Source organism: Hermetia illucens, chromosome 7 (assembly GCF_905115235.1).
Source record: "Hermetia illucens chromosome 7, iHerIll2.2.curated.20191125, whole genome shotgun sequence".
Lineage (NCBI taxonomy): Eukaryota > Metazoa > Arthropoda > Insecta > Diptera > Stratiomyidae > Hermetia > Hermetia illucens.
In genome coordinates this window covers 8597525-8620548 of record NC_051855.1, presented here as the reverse complement: position 1 = coordinate 8620548, position 23024 = coordinate 8597525, and the positions used below count along the sequence as shown (strand labels likewise).

General features: G+C 44.3%; 1 protein-coding gene across 9 annotated transcripts in view; it reads left to right on the top strand.

The window, feature by feature from the left end:
- Positions 1–23024, top strand: part of LOC119660711 (muscle calcium channel subunit alpha-1) — a 458885-nt gene that overhangs the window by 65981 nt on the left and 369880 nt on the right. For all 9 annotated transcript variants that reach the window (XR_005250469.1, XM_038069351.1, XM_038069354.1 and 6 more), the window contains exons 6-11: positions 7195–7301; positions 7440–7592; positions 16808–16995; positions 17059–17575; positions 17739–17964; positions 21890–22100. Coding sequence is in view for 8 of the 9 variants with exons in the window: in XM_038069351.1 (XP_037925279.1) it covers positions 7195–7301; positions 7440–7592; positions 16808–16995; positions 17059–17575; positions 17739–17964; positions 21890–22100 (1402 nt within the window). In the remaining variant the exon portion in view is untranslated. The remainder of the gene's footprint in view (positions 1–7194; positions 7302–7439; positions 7593–16807; positions 16996–17058; positions 17576–17738; positions 17965–21889; positions 22101–23024) is intronic.

The window sequence follows — 23024 nt, the reverse complement described above, 5'->3', positions numbered from 1 at the left end:
GGAGAGAGGAGAGTCTGAATCGACTAGCAAGCATATCTTTGGGCTGCATTCGGAGACGTAAAACCATTTTTCGGGTGTTTCGATAGCGAGCGGGGAGAGTTTTGCGCAAGAAAACTGCAGGGTTTCCTACAGCGTATAGCTAGAGTGCCATGTTTGTTGTGATACCAGCAATATCCTGTACTGGAGTTCGGTCCCGGATTTGCTGGGCGGTTACGCTGATTTTGGAGCGCTCGTCATTCACAGCGCCCCCTGTGGCTGAAGTCCCGTGGTTGCTGCAGAAGGCCACAGGTGAGCGTGATGAGGTTAGGCTCGGTCGAAAGCTTTTTGCGTCTGTGTAGGTGGGTTTTCCTGGTTTGGGAATGAACAACACCTTCACATAATAATAAGAATAATAATCGTTGGCGCAACAATCCATATTGGATCAGGGCCTTGAAGTGTGTTAGAGCATTTCATTCAAGACCGTAATGGTACACTACAGAAAACTGTAGGAGGCAATGTGGTCAGCATTGCGCTCGCCCGAGATTATTACCCTGATTTGACTCAGGTACTCATTGACAGCTGAGTCGACTGGTATCCGACGTCAAGTTACGATACAAATCCCCCTGCCACCAGCGAGATTTGAACCGCGGCCTTCCGTATGACAACCCAGTGCTCAAACCACTGAGCTATCCGGCTATCCTTCACATCCCGCCATTTAATTGGAATATAAGCGTGTGCTAGGCATGCACCATATATATTCCGAATGTGTAGACCCAGGGCATCCATTCCTTCTATCACTAGCGCAGGGATGATGCCATCCAGACCTGCAGACTTGTATCTATGGAACGAGTTAGATGCCCATTTCACTCGCTCCAGTGATACTACTTTGCATGCCAGACTCCAGTCTCTCGGTTGAGGGCTGTATGCACCTGTTGGCCCCGAGATTAGATTCTGGATGCTGCCTGGGAAGTGTACTTCAAGCAAATGATTTGCCGTTTCTTCATCGCTTTCTGTGTACTTCCCATTCTGTGAACGTAAATAACCCAGTTTATGGCTACGTTCTTTGACCAGAATCCGCTTCAGCTTTGAGGTTGCCTCAAGAGAGTTAGTCTCTTCGCAAAAGCGTCTCCAAGATGATCGTTTAGCCGATCTTATGCTCTTCTTTAGAGCCTTCTGTGCCTTCTTTGGCATCTTGAGTGGACAGCTTTCTTCGAAAGCTTCTCTCATGCTAGTAGTGATCATCTGGGTTGTCTTCTCAATTCCAGCAATGGATTTGATGCGCTTCCCAGGGATCGTGACTCGGGTGCTCAATTCTGTTTGATACATTACCCAATCTGTCCTCCTCGGATTCCGAAATGGAGTGGGCGGAGGTGGATCCATGCCCATAACGAAATCAATGCGTCTGTGATCCGAGAGTGTGATATCGTTTGATACTCTCCACTCTCCGATGTCAGGAGTTGCCACCGTGATGTCGATGACCTCTCGCCTGACCACGTTGAAGAAAGTGGGTTCGTTACCCACATTTAGGATCTGCAAATCGGTTCCTACTAGATACTCCAGTAGTTTCGATCCTCTTGCATTGATGTTCGAACTTTCCCCGGCATATGTGGTGAGCGTTGGGACTGCCTTACATATAATCACATGCAAAAGATTCATCTGCTTTTTACTGTGAAAACAAGGGCGTAGTAAGTCGATTTGGCGGTGATGTCGTACCGCAATATCGACCACATCCCTGCCTCCAATGTCTCAAGATAGGTTCATCCGCTTAACGGCAGAGTTTGAATGATGCATTCGGAATTTGGGCATAGTTTCCGGCGTTCTACGTTTTCCAGATTGGTTTTCGTCCACGGCAATATTTGGAATGCATAAGCCAGTAAAGAAGTTGCGAACACATTCAGTGCGTTTTTTTCCAAAAAATATGATTTCAGCATCCGCTTCACAGGTCTCAAGAATTCGGACAGCAGAGCATCCTTCAAATCACCAACTTGAGCATGGGTTTCTTGCAGAATTCCTAGGTACTTGTAGAAGTCTGTTTCGGTCATAGCTTCGATGTGGAGGTCACCAATGCTATGTCCGGCATGTAGCTCGTGATGAGCATTGCGGGTGGCCTGGATTTGACATATTTTCAATCCCAATTCCAACCGAATATCACGGTTAAACATGTCTATTTTCCGCAGTAGATTTCTAAGGTGGTGATCAGTACTAGCATACGACTTGATGTCATCTAGGTGTATTAAGTGCGCCAGCCCGCCGCGCAGCATCATTCAGTAGCATGAAAGGGGGTTCAAGGTCATACAGAACTAAAGAGGACTCAATGAATCGGTGGGCTCTGAGGTGTTGGTACCTTCAGATGAATGCACTGATAAGGTTGTATGCCACCGTTCCATGACCGCCGGCAAAAACTTCATTAGTTTGGGGTCAATGCGATACAGTTGTAGAGCAACCTTGGCATAATTGATGTAGCAACTAAAGAAATTTCTTCGGCCTCTCGTTCGTCGGATTCATTAAGTACTCTTAAAAAAACTCCGCTGGTATCTTGCGTACGTTGCATTTTGGGGAGGGAACATCAGCAGTGAAAATATTGTATAAAGTAGGACCAGAAATGGATCCCTGCGGCACCCCAGAAGTGACCGGCAAGAGATCGGAAATCTCATTTCCGACACTGACGTAAAAATGTCTATCCTCGAAGAAACTGATGGCAAGTCTGATAGTCGGGATTGGGAATTCGTATTTGATCAGTTTATAGATTAGCCCGTTTATCCAGACGGAATCAAAGGCCTTTTCTAAATCCAGAACGCAAGCTACCGTGGGTTTGTTATTGACGTTAAGTCTGCTGGCCACAGTATCGTGGAGGTAGCTCAGGGCGTGCTGTGTTCCGTGTTTAGCACGGAAACCGAACTGATGGTCTGGAATAATGTTGTTAAGATTGCAGTGTTGGACCAGCCCTACGGTCCATGCTCTCTCAAAAAGCTTCCCCAGGTTAGATAGAAGTGAAACGGGTCTGAAATTACCAGGTTCACAAGAGACACCTCCTTTGCGAATGGCTATAATTTTGGCTATTTTCCAGGTGGATGGGAAGTAGCCATTATTAATGCAGTTATTAAAAACCGCAAGCAGGAACTTAATGGAGGCTACTGGAAGATTTTTTAAGACAAAATTCGTAATTCCATCTGGGCCTGCTGACTTTTTACCGTTAAGGTTATGGGTAATAGCAGTGAGTTGTGATAAACTCAGAAATTTGCTCGAATCAGTAGGCTTGTTGGAAGGGTTCTGGGCAGAAAAAGACGTGATTCTGTAGCAGTTCCTAGAAGTGAAATCTCTGACTGTTGAATCAACAGTCTTAGTGAGAGCCGTTCTGTTGCTCGGAGGTGTTGCGTTGAGCTGTCGCTCGAAGAATTCCCCAAGTGTTTTTGCTTTCTCAGCATCACTGCAGACTCGCACTTTGTTTTGGGTTAGAACAAAGTTGCGGGCTTTGTATTTCCCGGTTAGCCTGTTGATATTTTGGAACATATTAGCTCCAGGCTTAATGTCTGCAAGTTTGCGGGTCAATTCCTTGCTACGGAAGATCGCCACCATACCACGGATTAGCGTACTGAGACAGTTAATCCGGGAGAGTAATGCTTTATATTCCGCATTTATTTTATTCCCGTACTCGTGAAATTTGCGCTTAAGATTACGCCTCCAAATCTGCCTAACTTTCAAGTGAAGCATTATCTCATGTGGAAGAGAATTGAATTCAAACTCATCGACTTTTATCAGCTTAGAGTTTCTGCGTGTAGCAGTGTCAATAACGTCAGACGCCAAGTTAATAGCCTCGTCGATTTCTTTGTCCGACAGATTGCGATTATTTGAGAGCTTTTTCAAGTTGAGTTTTGGTGCTAACTCAGCCCTGAATTTATCCCAGTCAGTGTGGGCGAAAGACCTAATTGTGGTCATTACTCTCTTTTTCAGAGAAAGAGGTGAAGACAGTTTGAGATTGACCGCGAAATGGTCGGACATGCCTGGTAAGGTATCACATGATATTACTTGAAAGCTTTGCTTCATTTCCATAGACAGAAGGAAGTAGTCTAATATAGATTGACTACTGGGCCTTGACGGAGAATTCGGCAAGATCATCACGAGATTGGTAGGCGAGAAAGGGTCGTGGATCCATTTGAGCAGGGTTTTCCCATTACAGTTAATGGCCGTGTCGCCCCAGTGAGTGTGCCTGGAGTTGAAGTCGCCTCCAAAGACAAGGTAATTAGATTTCAACTGGAGATCGCTCAAGACTTTTAAGTCATGGCCCAGTTCCTCATTTCTAGATTGGCACCTAATATAAACGGAGACAATGAGAATCCGTTTATTGCCAGCCGTTTTAATGAAAGCCGCCGCGGCGGAACAGGTTAGCAGGTTGTCTATGGCGACTTTCTCGAATTCATAATCTTTTTTGATTAATAGGGCAGAGCCGGTGTTGTTATCGTCCCGGATGGTATTATATCCGGTGAAGTTCACGTTATGCCTGCTTTTAAGATGGGTCTCCGAAACGCAATAAATGTCTGCTTTCAGAGAGTCGATCAACACCTGGGCAGTGGCACGTTTGGCGTGAGATACAAGGGACGCGGAGTTAAAAGTAACGATACTTAACTCCATAAATTAAGAATAAGTTTAATGGCAGCGAATTGGCGTTGTTCATTCGTGCTGGCTGAGGTGAGGGCTCCAACCAATTCACGGAATACAGCCGGCTGGTTTGGGAGAGACTTTGTTGGAGGTGGAAGTGCAGGAGCCACGCGGGGCAGTGATTGTTTCATGGCTTCAGCGTAAGATATGCCTGGTTTGGCCAAACTTTGCGACAGATGTGCTACTGCCTGTTTGGTCTGCTGTGCTTCTTTAGATTTGCGGACTTTGGCAGCTTCTTTTCGGGCCAGCATATCTTTATATGCTGGGCAACCGCGGAAGCTGGCGGGATGTCCGACTTTGCCGCAGTTGCAGCATTGCGGCACCTCCGTTGAGGGGCGTGGGCAGTCGCCACGCGGATGTTTTGTGGTGCATTTAACGCACCGATGTACAATTGTACAATTTTGAGCAACGTGCCCAAAATTTTGACAATTGAAACATTGAATCTGTCCCAACGGTCTTATTTTTTCTAAGGAAACCTTCTGGTGTAGAATGTATTTCACCTTGAAGGCGTCGTTGAGCTCTTGAGAGGGCTCGAAGGTCACTATAAAAAGTCCCGATTGAGACTTCATTGGAAGAGAAGGATTCTCCTTATGTAGAGCTTTGTCCTGATTTGTCAGGAAGTTGGCTACAGACCGGATTTTGAGCTGCGGATGCTCAGCTTTGTGCTCCGCCAGAATTTCTACAGCATCGGTTTCCCGATGTAATCCTCGAATAATGAGGGACTGCGTCCTCAGGGATTGAGGGGTGCTAGTTGTGGCGTTTAAGCCTTGCTCTTTGATGAGAGCGAAGATTTTGCCGTGATCCTCGATGGATTCGGCGAAAATGAGGGTCTTATCCGCCCTCGTGTTCTTGAACGTTGCCTTTATCCCTTTTGCCTTAAGGGACTTTAGCAGAACAGGAACATTTAATGAATATCCGGTAATCACCGGGCTCCAACGTTGTTGGCTTCAATGTTGCCGGCTACGATGTTGCTGGCTTCTAAGTTGGTCGGCTCTCCCGAGACATCTCCGGCGAAAGCAGACGCACATCCCACGATGTCGTCCACTTCAATGGGCTGTCCGGCTTGCAGGTTTTCCTTCTCCTGCCGTTTTTCACGTTCTGCTCTGAGCTCTGCCCGGAGCTCCGCGATCTCCTCCTTCAGCATTTTTATTATCTCGAGCAGATTTGCTCGATTCTCGTCTCCGGGGCTCGGGCCCCCCTCTTCGTCAGAGGGGCCCCCTGTCTTCGCCCTCTTGGCGGACATTTTGTCCCCAAGCCCGTCCTGCGTGGATGTCAGGAATTCGGTTCACTAAAAGAAAACAGAAAAAAACAATTGCATGTAAATTATACTTTAATATACGGCGTCTCAATAATATTGAGATCCACTGTATATTGTTAACAGAACGATACTTCCTTTGTTTAATTGCTCTACAGAGCACTCCACTTAACACTTCCGTCACTTTTGTCACTTTTTAATTTTCGTTCCTAGAACACTTGAATTGCTCCGCAACACGTCCGTTCACTACGAGATCTCGAAGCGAACTGTGACTAAGAGGTTAGATATTGTCTTTTGTTTGCAGTTAAGTCTCTGCACTATCTTCGCCACCCGCCATCCTGGCATTACCAGTGCTGTTTTGAGTCACCCTAGCAATGTCCTGCCTTACTCAGTCAAGCCGACGTTCCAGACGAATTTGCAATGGTGGGTCTCTTCGTTCACTCAAACCAATAATACGAAAGTGAATCTTCTGACCGTGTAATCTGACAGCCACAACTGCGCCACAATACGCAAGTGATTCTAGTTGTAGTAGCGACATATCAGCGCACAGTCGACATGCAATCTCATTATCCATACATCCTGGGAATACTTGATCCATGCAATGGATCCATTTCCGACAATTCTGTTTACGCTCTTTGAAATTGGGCCTGAATCTCAGCGGAGACTTTTGCCGGACGGGCGAGAAGAGTTCTGCAATAAATACTAAAATTGTTGTCTATCGTGCAGATTGTAGCAAAACTGCTGCAGCAGGCGGAGCTCTGATCCTCGTCTTCGTCGCGCCTAGTCGCCGAACCACGATTAGCGGCTTTGACGCCGTGCTGCCAATTCAGGAGCCCGGTCCAGTCACCAAGTCAGGCTACTCGCACCGACTATCCGTACCGGACCTAAAATTTCTTGTTCTCCTCATTAGATGGATTTGCATTTTATACCTAACTAGCTTCCTCAGTGAGTAATCTGCAAGACTGCAAAGTTCCTGCACTTTCCTCATCTATCCCCTGGGACGTTGCGATGCCATGCAGGCATTCAGACTGGAACTGTCCATCCCTTCTCCTTTGAAAACCATGCTTGAAACCGGCTACGGCGGAGATTTTTAGTTGATTGTTTATTGTTGATTATGTATGAATTAATTTTGAGTATACTTTTTATACTTTTAATCTTTTCATATTTGTTTGGAACATTTTTAATTTGTTTATTGTATTTTTTATTTTATTTGTTTGCTTTTAATAAAATTTTTATTAAATTAAATAATATTATAAATTACTAATAATACAACTTTTGCTATAATTAAAATTTTCTTTCAATAGAATGATAAGCACAGTTCTATCGAATTTAATGAGGGAAGGCTTCGATGTTAAAGCTTTAAGAGCATTTAGGGTGCTTCGGCCACTAAGACTTGTCTCGGGTGTCCCAAGTAAGTGATTCGTTCAGTTATTTATTACATATATGTATTATGTATTATACATTTCTTTGATATATAATAGAGAGTATTTCCCAATAGCTGTTCAAACGAAAAATGTATAATTTTTATTTAATTTAATTTTCCCCGCAGGTCTACAAGTTGTACTCAATTCGATTCTTCGTGCCATGGTGCCTTTATTACATATTGCTCTTTTAGTTATATTTGTTATAATTATTTACGCGATCATTGGTCTTGAGTTATTCTCCGGTAAAATGCATAAAACATGTTTTGATAATGTTACAAGTAAGTTTTTCATTATATTTGCATATGCTTGGCACAAATTCATGTTATAGGAGCGTCGATATTTGTTTTACACAAAAAATGGCCTTATTGATTTTTGGGACATTATAATTTGCAGATATTGCAGTTTTATTGCTGCTTGAGAGAGAGATAAGAAAAAGATACTTTTTCCATCACGTTTTTATGTTCGGGCTTGATCGCTTTGGGACCGATCTGCGTTGGTGTTTTCCCTGCTCGTTTGCCTTCCCTATCCACCTTCCGTTTTTTCGTACTTACTAAATCATTGGTGTTGCTCCCGCAGATGTAACTCAGAGTTCGTTAACCTAATGTTAAAATTACAGCTTTCTTTTTCTTCAGCGCTTTCTCTAGATCCAGAAATGCAATGTAAAGAGGGCGTTGCTTCTCACGGTGTTTCTACACGAGTAACCGCGCAGCGCGTATTGCGCCACTAGTTCCTCAGTTTTTGACAAACCCGACTTGATTCACGGTTATTTCAACGATTTCGCGAATACGGTTGTCAAGAATGCATTCAAAAATCTTCATGGTATGGGAAAGTAACCGGATCGGACGGTAATTTGAACATTCTGCTGGACTTACCTTTCTTTTTCCATATTGAAACAGTGGTACCTTCTTGCCAATCAGATAGTGTTCTTCCTTCCTGAATAACGCGATTAAATAATTAACTGAGCCACAGCGTTGGGTCCCAGCTCTTCGCTTCCCAGAGCTCAGATGCGATGTCGTCAGGTCCTGTGGCTTTCCCCGATTTCATTCGTTTTATTGCTTCCTCGACTTCAGTTACGCTGACAGTTAAGCCCTTGAGGGTTTTACGTGAGCACCTGTCTGGAAGACTTAATCCCACGGTCTTCTTAAGACACGGATTGATTTTGTGACCACAATCATAGCCCCGCTACTACGGTGCCAGTCTATACCAAGTGCATGGCTTAGCATTCATACTGGTGGATGCAAGACCTACCTAAATCTCTACCGAATTAAGGAATACGGTACCCGCGCAACACCACGCCGAGGCCCGAAGGTCTCTTCTCGCTTGAGCACAACCACAACCCCCATGAAACTCCCACTAGGGGGCCAACCGCAAACAACCGAGCTGTACTCACATACAACGGGAGTTCACCCGAAGTATGAGAGTCCAGGGGCTATCCCGGTTCCCATGGTATCAGTATACCCCTGGTTAGGTTTCGTGGCCAATTTGCCACTTCAGATAAGTCCCCGTGCAGACTCTGGTCTGATCGCCCTGATTAGGCCTTTGGAGCATCCGCCTACTGCATCACGGCCGGCAAGCCAAAGTGAGTACAGCGTCTCCCGATGCCACCACTATAGAGGTTCTCCTCGGCCACTTGGTCTTGGTTTGGCCGACAGGGTTGCCGCCCCGTCTTCCTCACCGCCACCACTGAGCCCCAGTAGTGCCAGTTTAACGTAAAGATTTTTGTAATTGTTCGCTAGGGTGCTTTCTTTGCTTCCCGGTTGGCATTCTTATAAATTTGCCAATTAGCAGACGTTTTATCGTCGAGAAATTTATGGTAGAGGCGTTTCTTTTCACGGACGTTCATTTCAACACCATCATTTCAAAGCCAAGTATCTCGGTTGATGTACCGCTTACCCGGCTTGGTGACTCCGAGGGTTGCAGAGGCCGCTTTGTGGATCGTGTCTTTCATTTGGTTCCACGATTCTTCCATATTCGTAATGGTTGGCAATCGTATGAGTTAGATCGTTTCTTCTTTCTTCTCACCAAATCGCCACCATTTGATGCGCCGCGAGCCAGTGCGTTCCTCACGCTGTTTTATCGACGGCCGATGCTGAGGTGCGATGGTCTCATAGGGAACGACTTTTCAATCAGTGACAGTGGTAAAATGTAGGCGGCTTATGAGAATATAGTCGATCTGCGTTTTATTGTTCCCAATATAAAATGTAAGAAGGTGAGACAACCGTTTGATGAGCCATGTATTCATAAGTAGAAGATTATGGGTGTCCGCAAAATCGATTACACGCTCACCACCCTCATTGCGCGCTCCGAACCTCTTTCCCTTATGGCAACTGTTACCATTTGCCTTTTCACACACATGACCATTAAGGTCGCCGTTAATGATAATATAGTCCTCAGCAGGCACGTGACAAGTCTTTTCATCGAGAAGTTGGCAGAAGGCATCTTTCTCGGCATCAGGTCGACCTGTCTGTGGTGCGCACGCGGTGAAGAACTGAATAATGCGATCAGCTGATATAATGGTGAGCTTCATCAGCCGATCATCGATTTGATAATCGTTCGACTTCTTTAATGGCATCAGGGAAACCCTCTGAGATGGCAATGCCAACACCATATTGAGTGGGTGGGTTACCAAAATAGAGAATTTTATAGCCATTTTTACCGCGTTCGCGTTCAATGTCGTAGCTTTTGGCGCCAGACCATCGGGTTTCTTGCAGATCACAGATAACAATGCGCCTTTTCCGAAGGGCTTTTGTGAGTTCCTCGGTCTTTCCAGTTAGGGTACCAACATTTAGCGTGCAGACACGTATTTGTTTTGTTTGTTTTGTTCGGACTAACTTGCTTGCGTCCTGGCGCCGTCCATGCGTCAAGAACCCTTGCCCATTTCTCGAGAGGACCGGGGCCCGTCCTGCCGCGTCGACTGAGGTGGACGCCCTAGCATTTCTCGGAGGCTTGTGACTCAATCCGATCATCATGTTTGTAACGATATTCTATGCATTTTCGTGGTCGACCTGTCGCGGTGCCTGTCACCAAGAGTGATCAGGTAGGATTTAGCATAGTAGAATAACTCCAACTATACTCTATTTATCTCTTTCCCTGATCTCATCATTTTATTTTTGTTTTGCTGAGGATAGTACAGAGTACGTTGCCTCAAACCCTCCTCCTTTACCTGGGCTTGGGACCAGCATACTATGTTAATAGCATGGCGGAGGTTTTTAGTAATATACTATTCTCCATGGAGACGAGCTTCCATTCTTGCAGTTTTCTTCCAGTTTTCCGGAATGTAGGTCTTACATTTTCTTCAGCTGCACCGTCATTTGAATACTCACTACTGAACATTATATAGATATCTGATTTTTGCACTTGAGAGAAACTACCATTCGTTCTTTCGTCTGAATAAATAACGTCGGTAACAAAAGTGAAAACGTTGCAAGTTAATAGAGTCAACTACTCATGTGAGACTCCAGCGGCAAGACGGAGACCAATAAATACCGAGTCAAAAAGACGATATAACCCCAGGAGGTATATTGTTTTTCCACTCAATATCAACTCAACGACGTCATATTGAGTGGAAGAACGATATAACCCCAGGGGGTATATTGTTTTTCCACTCAATACATTAACAGGTGGCCTCGTAAATGTGTACACACTGTGTTATTTATACTATTCTTCAACTTATCAGAAAGCGGCACGTTTAAATGCAATTTTGGCTACCTCAACTAAAAACATCAATTTGCAGTTATACGGTTTTACCACTCACCGAATCGGTTCAGTTCAGTCACGGCACCGTACATTACCGTGAAGACATTTATCACGATAAGTGCTGACATTTCCCTGACAGGAGGCAAACTAGAAAATTGGTGCCAAATAATCAATGCAACTGCAATTTAAGAAAATTGTGAGGTGCTTAATGCGTCTATGTGGTTTATTTTTATTTATTATTGCTATACACGGACAATACACATATTTACTACAATTATTTGAATATGGTTATTTATTCTTGTGCGATTACTGGGATGGAGATAACAACTAATGTAGACATACTTCTTATATATTGTCTGTAAATGAAATTATCCTGAAAATATATACCACGTGAAAGTCGTGAAGACGCCTGTAATAATGCTAGGACGAATGTAATACCCGATACAATTGTGGAAAACATGCACAAATTGTGGAAAACATGTACAAACATGCCAAGCAGAGAGGGAATTTTATCGCAAGAGAAGCATCGATTGAGGATACGATCCGTCGTGGATCTTCCTTCTCGATCACGGCCTCGAGTTCAGGGTTTCATGGCTCCACGAACGCGTTCGAGCCGTATTGTTTCATTCCGTAGGTGCACGCGAAGGTATTTGAAAAAAATTAAATTCAGCATCATCAACGGCGCAACAATCGGTGTCCGGTCTGGGCCTGCCTTAATAACAAACTCCAGACATCCCGGTTTTGTGCCGAAGTCCACCAATTCGATATCCCTAAAAGCGATATCCCTAAGAACTGCCAGTGGTTACCACGTGGAGGTGGAGATTGGGTTTGGTAGTAGAGCTGTTGGTGTTGGTTCAGCAGGCGTTTCCCAGGTTTTATGCTCCATCGTGGGTACCAATCTACGTTTCGTACTACCCCTTGACTGCCAAAAAATTAAATTAATAGAAAAAAATACCAAATAATCTGGCCGCCATTCTCAGTGTTCAAACCGATTGACAAGCGAAAGGTGTGAATCTTTTTTTGCGGGATGCCCTGTTTGATTTATTACAAAATGTGCCACTTAACAGAAAAAGCAATATGTGGTTTCACCAGGATGGAACGCTTCCACTTAGTTTCAGGGGTATTGCATCCCTTCTTCTCCAAAAATATTGTTAATGGTGGAAACACTGTTATGAACTGGTACAATATCTTGCAAAATGGTCTGATTTACATCCACTGGATCTTTGTTATTTAGTTAAATTCAATGTTTTGTTTGCAAAACAAAACCTTATAAAAATCAATTCAATGTCTGTCTGTCTGTCTGTCTGCCTGCCTTTTTTTTTTTGAGGAGGTGGAAATCTTCAAAAGACACTGGTCTGGACACACCAGCGTGTGGGATTTTTACCCACTAAAACTACCCCGACTCCCTCCCTGCCCCGTGGAACCACCATAAGGTATTACATCACGGGACGAAGTCAGCTCATTCTAGCTTAGTCACCTTTCTTCTATACGCGGCGCACGTGACCGCGCTTTCTCCTCTCCTCTGCCTTTTGCAGTTTATTTTGGATAGATGCGATCATGGAGTTGACCGCATCCCAATTCTCTTGATGTGCTAGCATTTTCGGCACCATATTTTCTGGTGCCAGCACCTCTCCTAGAGTCTCTTCTAGATTCCTCCTTTCTTCCACAAATCTCGGACAGTGGATTCCATTGTAATTTGGGCAGTCGGGTGAAGTCTCCAATTTATGCCTGTGCAGGTATTGGAGATCTCCATGCCCCGTAAGAAACTGGGTGAGATTATAATAATTAATCTCACCGTGTCGTCTCTCCAACCACTCATTGATGACAGGAATGAGCCTGTCAGTCCACCGACCCTTTCCCGAGCGTTCCCACCGCTCTTGCCATCTATTTACGGATCTCTCCCTCTCAGTCTTCTTTGTCCGCGATGAGGAAGACATTGGTTTCGCATTGTATATGTTCGCCATCTTATCTGCCAAGATGTCAATCCACATCATTCCAGAGATAACGAATGCTGCATCATCTGAGACAGTCCTGAAGGCAGAGCATACCCTCAGGGCTGTCCTCCTGTAGACTGCACTCAGTTTGTTGGTGTAAACTGACATCTGCAACGTCTCCCTCCAAACTGGGGTTGCATAGAACATGATCGAGGTCATCACCCCGGCTATAAGCAACCTAGAGGTATGTTAGTGGCCCTCCCACGTTCGGCATCATCCTTGCCAGAGCCATACTAGCAGTGGAAGATTTATCACGAACATACTGTACGTGTTGCTTATAGCTGAGCTTCCTGTCTATCACCACCCCCAAGTATTTGATGGCTGGCTTAGAAGTGATGATATGATTCCCGATTCTAACACAGGCGTAATTTCTCTTCCGACGTTTAGTGATGAGGACCGCTTCCAATTTTTCCTCCACAAGTGTTAGACCAGAACTCTCTAGCCAACTTTTAACAGCACTGGTTGCCTCGCTTGAGTATAACTCAGCATCTTCGAGATGCTTCGTGACAACAACCAACGCTTTGTCGTCAGCGTAACCCACCACTGTGACTTCCCTCGGAAGGGGAAGATTAAGTACATCGTTATACATGATGTTCCACAGTAGGGGGGCCCAATGCGGAGCCCTGCGGGACACCCGCGGAAACAACGTACTCCTGGGGTCCGTCATCGGTGTCATACCAGAACTTCCTTTCAGTTAAATAACTATCGACGATAGCAGCGAGATAGGCGGGAATACCAACTTTCGCTAAAGATTTCCGTATTAGATTCCAATTGGCCGAATTGAATGCATTTTTCACGTCCAGGGTTACTACCACGCAATATTTGCTGGTACTACTCTTTCCATGAATTGTATCTTCGGCCAAGCCAGTAACCAACGTCATGGCATCAATGGTTGATCTGGCTTTGCGGAGCCCATACTGACGATCTGACAGGCCGCATTGGTTCCCAAGAACCGGGAGTAATCTGTTATAGATTACCCGCTCTAACATTTTCCCCACAGTGTCCAAAAAACATATGGGTCGGTATGAGAATGGTTCACCTGGAGGTTTACCAGGCTTAGGCAGAAGTACCAACTTCTGCCGCTTCCATGCCGCTGGAAATACCCCTCGGACATGCACGGTTCGAACAACTCAGCGAACATGTCCGGCTTGGATCTCACTGCAAGCTTAAGGTACTTAAGGTTCGGTATTCCGTCCAGTCCCGGTGATTTATTGTCTCCTATTCTACCGCAGATATCCAATAGCTCGTCTCTGGTGACTGGCGGAATTGCTGTCACATTCAGAGGTGGTTGGAAGGTATTGTTGCCCTCCTCTTACTGGGGGAATAACCCCTGGATGATTTTCAGTTAGAAAGTGGAACACGTGATCTGTGGAAATGCATGGCCTCTGAATTGTCCCATCACGATTCTATAAGCACTCCCCCACGGGTTTACGTCCGCTTCTGAGCAGAGCCCCTTAAAGCATTTCCTCTTGCTTCGCTGAATGGCGAGCTTGAGGGTTTTGCTGGGCTGCCTTATATGCGCACTCTTTCTGCCCCTGATCGACTCTACCTACCGCCCTCTGAGGCGCTCTTCAGGCTCGGTGGCAGGCTGATCGAAGGCCGGTCAGTTCATCATTCCACCAGTAGTTTGGTCTTCTACTGGAGAATGAGCACCTCTTAGGCATGGACGCCTCACATGCTATGGCGATGCATTGAGCCAGATGGACGGCTCCTTCCATAGAGGCGCTGTGGCTCGACACATGTCTCAAAGAAGATCGCCTGGTGATCGCTGTGGGTGTAGCGCTCGCTGACCCACCAGAACATACCACGCGCCAACGAAGGGCTGACAAAGGTCAGGTCTACAACCGAGCCTGACCCCCCTTTCTGAAAAGTGTTTACAGCACCTTCGTTAGCCAAAACTATGTCCATCTGCGCAAAAGCTTCTAATAAACTGCGCCCCCTAGCATTTGATTCTCTACTACCCCACTCTAGGGACCAAGCATTGAAATCACCAGCAATCACCTTTAAGCTTCGTACCCTCGCGTCGAGAATTATCAAGCATTTGCTCGAATTCAGACAGTGTCAAACTTGGTGGGGCGTAGCAGCTATATGTTGTGTTGTTGTGTTTTTTTCCCTTTTTTCTCTTAGCCGCCTCCCGATTATTTAGATGATCCCCTTCTTTTTCACGTATTCGTTTATTTCGCCGTGATTCGGTGGTTGCACGGTTAGGCGTCACTTGGGTCGCCTGTGACACTGCTGGCGCAGGGAGATTCCGCGTATTCTTATTATTCGTTTCCTCCATGTGCGATCTATTATAGAGGACTCTTTATGGCTTAGTGCACGTTGTGCTTGTCTTTAATAAACTCGGACAGCTCAACTATTTTTGCTCTAAGCTGGGTGAAAGGTAGTTCCTCCGGATCGGGACTCTGCCCGCTATAAGCTCCGGTAGGGTTACTCCTTTTATACGCTCCTTAACTTCTGGCGTTGATTGACTTTGCCTGTACTTTATCCTTCATCGTCTTTGGCAATGGTGGAGATCTCAAAGTTGACGAGCTTCTTTTGAATGGATCCCTTCTCTGTTCCTGGAGCACCTCCTGCTGTCGCGCATTTTGAACATATGCGGTGGGTGTTGTCATGGTTTTTGTTGTCCAACGATCTGCCTACAGTTCATCTTTGTTTGGTCTTGTTACTGGTGTTCTCGGTAAGGTTGTACTCCGCTTGAACAACTCCTTCTCCAGATCCAAATCACTTGTAACATTATGTTGTCCCCCACCGAGGCACTGCGGTCGACGGATATCGACGCCCGCTTGCTCACTCCCAAAAGCCGCCGGTACTGGGGTTCCGAGCCCCTGCACCGTAAGTTTACTCCTTCTTTCGTCTTCCATGGTAGTTTTCTGCTCTGGGTATTCTTCCCATAGCCATTTTGGTCCACGCATCAGAGATGAGCAAACACTAGCCGATGCACAGTCAGAAAAGAAAAGTGCATTAACACATATTTACACATCAATAGGTATGCCCCAATCCGCCAGCTGGGGTCGCGCCTGATGGGAGTTCTGGCCACTCCTCATGGATCTCTCTGTCTGTCTGTCTGTCACAGGCACTTTTCTCAGAAACGGCTATACCGATTGACACGAAATTTGGTGAAAAGGTGGGACCTGTGAACGCTCAGACATGTAGTGAGAGATATCCTTGAGGTTAGGTTGAGATTAAAGGAGTCCCCATACATGCAAAAGGAGGGGCGGGGGGGGGAGGTGAAACATTTTTTTCAACGAATGTAGCCATGTTGGGTATCAAATGAAAGGTCTCGATCAGTAGTCTTCGAAGCCGGTCTTAGTTTTGACATTTATTAGCAAGGAGGGGAGTGGGAGGGGCGGAAGGTGATGATTTCTTTAACGGAGACATTCTCAGAAACTACCCAACCGAAAAATCTGAAAAATTCATGAGGCTTCCTCTATATGGTGCCCAGGCCTCAAAATACTACCCATCGCCTGGCATACAGTTCGTCCGGTAATTTTAAAGCATCCTGTTTTTTGCAACTTTAAGAGTCAGGTTTTTTTTACGACAATTTGACAGTTTTGACAGCCCGCCCATGTCCTTAGTCTTCCAGCTTCATCGACAATAATCCAACCAATTCCAGGTACATTTTTTCGTACAATGAGTCATGTGAATTTTCTTGTATGTTAACCAGCTCTTAGATTAGGAGTTAAGGTAGGTTTCTAGTTTTTGGATGGTATTAAATCGACGCTCCTGTTACACGAATTTTGCCACTAGAGTATATTTTTGGCAAACACAATCTGCAACGCTTCCTTTTTCGTTATTTTAAGATGAACCAATGGATGACCCACATCCGTGCGGTGATAACGGATATCAGTGTAGTTTAGAAAATAAGGTATGTCGTTACTATTGGGTCGGACCGAATTTTGGCATTACGAATTTCGATAATTTCGGACTGGCCATGTTAACAGTATTTCAATGTATAACATTGGAAGGATGGACTGATGTTTTGTATGCGGTAAGAAATAAGGTTCTTTTCATGCCTCCTTGTTTTAATTTTTTAACTTGGATTTCCATTTAGATACAAGATGCTTTGGGAAATAGCTGGCAATGGATATATTTCATTTCTATGGTTATTCTGGGTGCATTTTTCGTAATGAATCTAATTCTCGGTGTATTGAGTGGTGAATTCTCCAAAGAACGTACCAAAGCTAAAAATCGTGGCGATTTTCAAAAGTTACGAGAAAAACAACAAATCGAAGAGGATCTTCGTGGATATTTAGATTGGATAACACAAGCTGAAGATATTGAACCGGAAACGGTTGGTAGTATGACACAAGATGGTAAAGGTAAAACACCTAATGAAATGGATTCAACGGATCAACTGGGCGATGAAGGTATGGAAATGCAACAGGAATCTTGGTTTCGTAAAAAGAAAAAAGACTTAGATCGGGTTAATCGAAGACTGAGACGTGCTTGTCGTAAGGCGGTCAAATCACAAGCATTCTACTGGTTAATTATTGTTTTGGTATTTTTAAATACTGGCGTTTTAGCAACTGAACATTATCATCAACCACGATGGCTGGATGAGTTTCAAGGTAAGTTATTTTATTTTACTACATGAATAAGGCCACGAATTTTAAATAGGTTTCATTCACTATATAATTTGAAAAAGATAAAAAGATATTTTATATACATTTTATATAATATAAGCTACCAATGTTTTTATCTATCACTACCTAATTATATCTAATTTTACAGAGGTGACAAATATGTTCTTTGTGGCTCTCTTCACGATGGAAATGATGTTAAAAATGTATAGTTTAGGATTTCAAGGATATTTCGTTTCATTATTTAATCGTTTTGATTGTTTTGTCGTTATCGGAAGTATTGCTGAAATGATACTAACACGTACACATGTGATGCCACCGTTAGGCGTCTCTGTGCTACGTTGTGTGCGTCTGTTGCGTGTTTTCAAAGTAACCAAGTGAGTATCTACTCTTTTTTCTAAATATCCTATATAGTCGTCATCACTATGATAGACATTTGAAAATAAAAGAATATTGAATTTCAGTCACTAGAAAATTTCAAATTTAAACTAAATATAACTTTTAAGCCAATTTTTTTTTCGAAAAAGCCAAAAATTGAAAGTTAAGGGGGTCATCCCGTGTGAAGGCCGTTTTTTTTCGATTTTTTTTTAGAAGTTTTTTGTGAAGAACTGGATAAAGATACAAATACGAATTTTCCACCATAGATTTACTAACATCTTGAGCGTGCATAGTAATTTTCCCAGCCCGATAGCACAGTTCGCTATTGAAATACAGAGCAATTTATATACCCATCTCCAAAAAAGGTGTTTTTCTGCTGCCACGCTAGAGGGCGCCGTGATCATCTTAAAGAAAAAGTGTAGACGGCATTTTAATCTTCTTTTTCTTCAGCCTTTGTCCCGTTCACGAGCGGAGTCGGCTCGTCGTGATCGGCTTCGCCATTTGGCTCTATCGAATGCCTGATCTGGGTGCAATCTCGAGGCTTTCAAATCCCCATCCAGCGTATCAAGCCACCGTTGCTTAGGTCTGCCGTTTGATCGTTTACCATCGACTTCGATGTTCAGACCAATCTTGGCAAGTGAATTCTCGTTTGCACGAACTGCGTGACCATACCATCGAGGACGCCTCTCTCGCAACTTTTCCACGATCGGTGCAACCCCATAACGATCGCGGATATCCTCATTTCGGATGTGATCTAAACGTGTGACGCCACTAGTCCAACGTAGCATCTTCGTCTCCATTACCGCAAGACGCCGTTCATTGTCTTTTATGATCGACCAACACTCAGAACCATAGAGAGCGACTGGACGGACGACATTGCGGTAAATTTTAGATTTGAGACGTTCGTTGATACGTCGATCACAAAGGACACCAGTTGTGGAGCGCCACTTCATCCAGGTTGCGTTAATGCGTGAAGCAATTTCATAACGCAGTTCTTCATTGGCTGATAGCGTTGACCCAAGGTATTTAAATTGCTCAGTTCTGGGCAGATCACTGCCGCTGACAGTGATTGTTCCTGTTTCACGGGAATCGGTCGTCAAAAATTCAGTTTTGTTTAAATTCAATCTGAGACCGTGTTGCATGAGGCGATCATTCCATTTTTGAACAAGTTGCTCGAGATCATTTTTGCTATCAGATGCAAGGAAAACATCATCTGCGTAAAGCAGTGTGTAGGGCACTGGACGTTGGACATCCCGTGTGACGGTGTCCATAACAAGGACAAAGATGAGTGGTGAGAGGGCACTTCCTCGGTGAACACCAACAGAGACACGAAGCGGTTTTGATACACCCGCCATACTTCGAATTTTACTTTTCGGATCGTGGTTGAGCAATTGAACCCAGCGCACGAGTTCTTCTGGCACGAAGTGTTGTCGTGAAGCATACCAGATGAGTTCGTGTGGTACACAGTCAAACGCTTTCTCTAGATCCAGAAATGCAATGTAAAGAGGGCGATGCTTCTCACGGTGCTTCTCCATGGGTAACCGCGCAGAGTGTATTGCGTCAGTAGTTCCGGAGTTCTTGACAAATCCGGCTTGATTCACGGTTATTTCAACGATTTCGCGAATACGGTTGTCAAGAATGCGTTCAAAAATCTTCATGGTATGAGAAAGTAACCGGATCAGACGGTAATTTGAACATTCTGCTGGGCTACCTTTCTTTTTCCATATTAGAACCGTGGTACTTTCCAGTCAGATGGTGTTCTTCCTTCCTGAATAACCCGGTTAAAGAATTCACTGAGCCACAGTGTTGGGTCCCAGCTCTTCGCTTTTCAGAGCTCAGATGCGATGTCGTCAGGTCCTGTGGCTTTCCCCGATTTCATTTGTTTTACTGCCTCCTCGACTTCAGTTGCGCTGACTGGTGGAACTGCTCCAAATGTCGACAATGATTGTGGAAGTGGAGGATGAGCAAATTCTTCAGTTGAAATCTGCTCGAAGTATTCTCGCCGTCTATCCGTTGCGGCTCGACGGTTGGTAAGTTAAGTACCGTTCTTGTCATTAACACAACAGAAATGTTCGATATCCTGTGTGCGTTCATCACGGCTTTTAGCAAGTCGATACAGATCTCTCTCGCCATCCCGAGTGTCCAGTTTATCGTAAAGATTTTTGAAATGATTCGCTCGGGTGACAGCGACCGCTTTCTTTGCTTCCCGGTTGGCATTCTTATAAATTTGCCAATTAGCAGGCGTTTTATCGTCGAGAAATCTGTGGTAGAGGCGTTTCTTTTCACGGACCTTCATTTCAACATCCTCATTCCAAAGCCAAGTATCTCGGTTGATGTATCGCTTACCCGACTTGGTGACCCCGAGGGTTGCAGAGGCCGCTTTGTGGATCGTGTCTTTCATTTGGTTCCATGATTCTTCCACATTCGTAATGGTTGGCAATCGTATGAGTAAGACCGTTTCTTCTTTCTTCTCACCGAATCGCCACCATTTAATGCGCTGCGGGCCAGTGCGTTCCTCACGCTGTTTTATCGGTGGCTTAATTGGCAGGACGGTAATCAACGGCCGATGTTGAGGTGCGATGGTCACATAGGGAACGACTTTGCAATCAGTGACAGTGGTAAAATGTTGGCGTCTTATGAGAATATAGTCGTTTTGCGTTTTATTGTTCCCACTATAAAATGTGGGAAGATGAGACAATCGTTTGATGAACGATGCATTCATAAGTACAAGGTCATGGGTGTCCGCCAAATCGATTATACGCTCGCCACCTTCATTGCGCGTTCCGAACCCCCTTCCCCCATGGCACCTGTTACCGTCTGCCTTTTCACCCACATGCCCATTAAGGTCGCCGGCAATGATTATGTAATGACAAGTCTTTTCATCGAGAAGTTGCCAGAGGGCTTCTTTCTCGGCATCAAGTCGACCTGTCTGTGGTGCATACGCGGTGAAGAAGTGAATAGTGCGATCAGCTGATATAATGGTGAGCTTCATCAGCCGATCATCAAATCGTTCGACTTCTTTAATGGCATCAGGGAAACCCTCTGAGATGGCAATGCCAACATCATATTGAGTGGGTGGGTTACCAAAATAGAGAATTTTATAGCCATTTTTACCGCGTTCGCGTTCAATGTCGTAGCTTTTGGCGCCAGACCATCGGGTTTCTTGCAGATCACAGATAACAATGCGCCTTTTCCGAAGGGCTTTTGTGAGTTCCTCGGTCTTTCCAGTTAGGTAAATTTTTGGTGCCTTGTTAAACTTTTTTTTGTGAATTTTGCTGTGTTTTCACGGCTTTTTCAATGAATAAAAAAAAGCTACTGAATGAATCGCGATTACCCTTGTTTGCGGACCGAAGAAATATGTTCGGAATAAGAAATGAAAATTTCAAAGAATTTCATTGGATAGCTTTTGGGTTATGTTGGCAGCAAATTTTCGATATTCAGTTTCGAGAAAAACGCATTTAAAAAGTAGACTGTGATTTTTAGCCATAAAACCTAAACTGACCGTTAATCTGCTATACCTAATCCATAAACTTCAGGTTTCTTGAAGAAAGACATGTACAGCCTTGGCTTCAATTTTTTTCCTTTAGCGAATGTCATTCGAATGTCATTCGGGCCGATAAATACGAGCTTTATTACGGCGATTGACATAAATCTGGCATGTGACTTATCACATAATTTCCGAACGATTTCGAATATCAAAAAATCGCTTTATCCATACATTCTTCACTATATCTAGATACAATTGATGCCAAAAAAAAAAGTTCGATTCGGCGGATCCGAAACACGGGATGACCCCCTTAAATCAACTTCAATTTGAATCAAATAAAAGAACCATAAATAGCAAACTGATTAAGTATATATATAAGTATTTTCACCATATTTTCCCGGTTTTGTTTTATTTTCTTTCTTGTGAAAAAACTCTAGATATTGGCGATCGTTATCGAATCTCGTTGCGTCACTTTTAAATTCCATACAATCGATTGCATCACTTCTACTATTGCTCTTCCTATTTATTGTGATATTCGCGTTACTCGGTATGCAAGTGTTTGGAGGAAAATTTAATTTTAATAAAGAAGAAGACAAGCCACGATCGAATTTCGACAGTTTCTGGCAGAGTTTATTAACTGTATTTCAAGTAAGTAAAGTATTGAATTTACCTTGTTATTTTAGAAGTTAATTATTTGTACTTCGGCCATTAATTAATCATTGTATTAAATATTTATTGAATTATTATTTATGCCTTTATTTATTTATTTACTTTTTAATTAATTTCTGACGCCACATCCCTGCGCTGGTAATAGAGGGAATGGATGCCCTGGGTCTACACACTCGGAATATATATCGTGCATGCCTAGCACACGCTTATATTCCAATTAAATGGCGAGATGTGAAAATGTTGTTCATCCCCAAACCAGGAAAACCTACCTACACAGACGCAAAAAGCTGTCGACCGATTAGCCTAACGTCCTTTCTGCTAAAAGGACTAGAGAGACTAGTAGATCGGTTCATAAGGGATACACACATTCCTAAGTGGCCACTTCACCATAGGCAACACGCCTACCAGAAAGGCAAATCCACGGAGACAGCACTCCATGAACTTACGGCAAAAATTGAAAAGGCGATATCCGAAAAAGAATACGCCTTAGGCGCATTCATGGACATCGAAGGCACCTTCAATTATGCCTCATTCGTGGCAATTTGTGATGCGGCAAGACAGTATGGAATCGAACCCCTACTAATCAGTTGAATCCTTCACAGGCTAGAGTGGAGAAAAATCCACATATCGGTCGGCCAAAAGTCTATTGAAGCAGGATGTCTCAGGGGCTGCCCACAGGGAGGGGTTCTCTCTCCACTGTTATGGCTCTTGGTAATGGATACCCTGCTGTGGCTCCTGGAGGACAAAAAAAGTCTTCGCGCAAGCATTTGCGGACGACCTAGCCGTAGTAATTACCGGCAAGTTTGCCGAGACAGTATGTGACCGCTTGAATGCAACTCTGCATGAAATCCACAGCTGGTGCCTCCGCAATGGACTCACGGTGAATGCTTGGAAGACTGGACT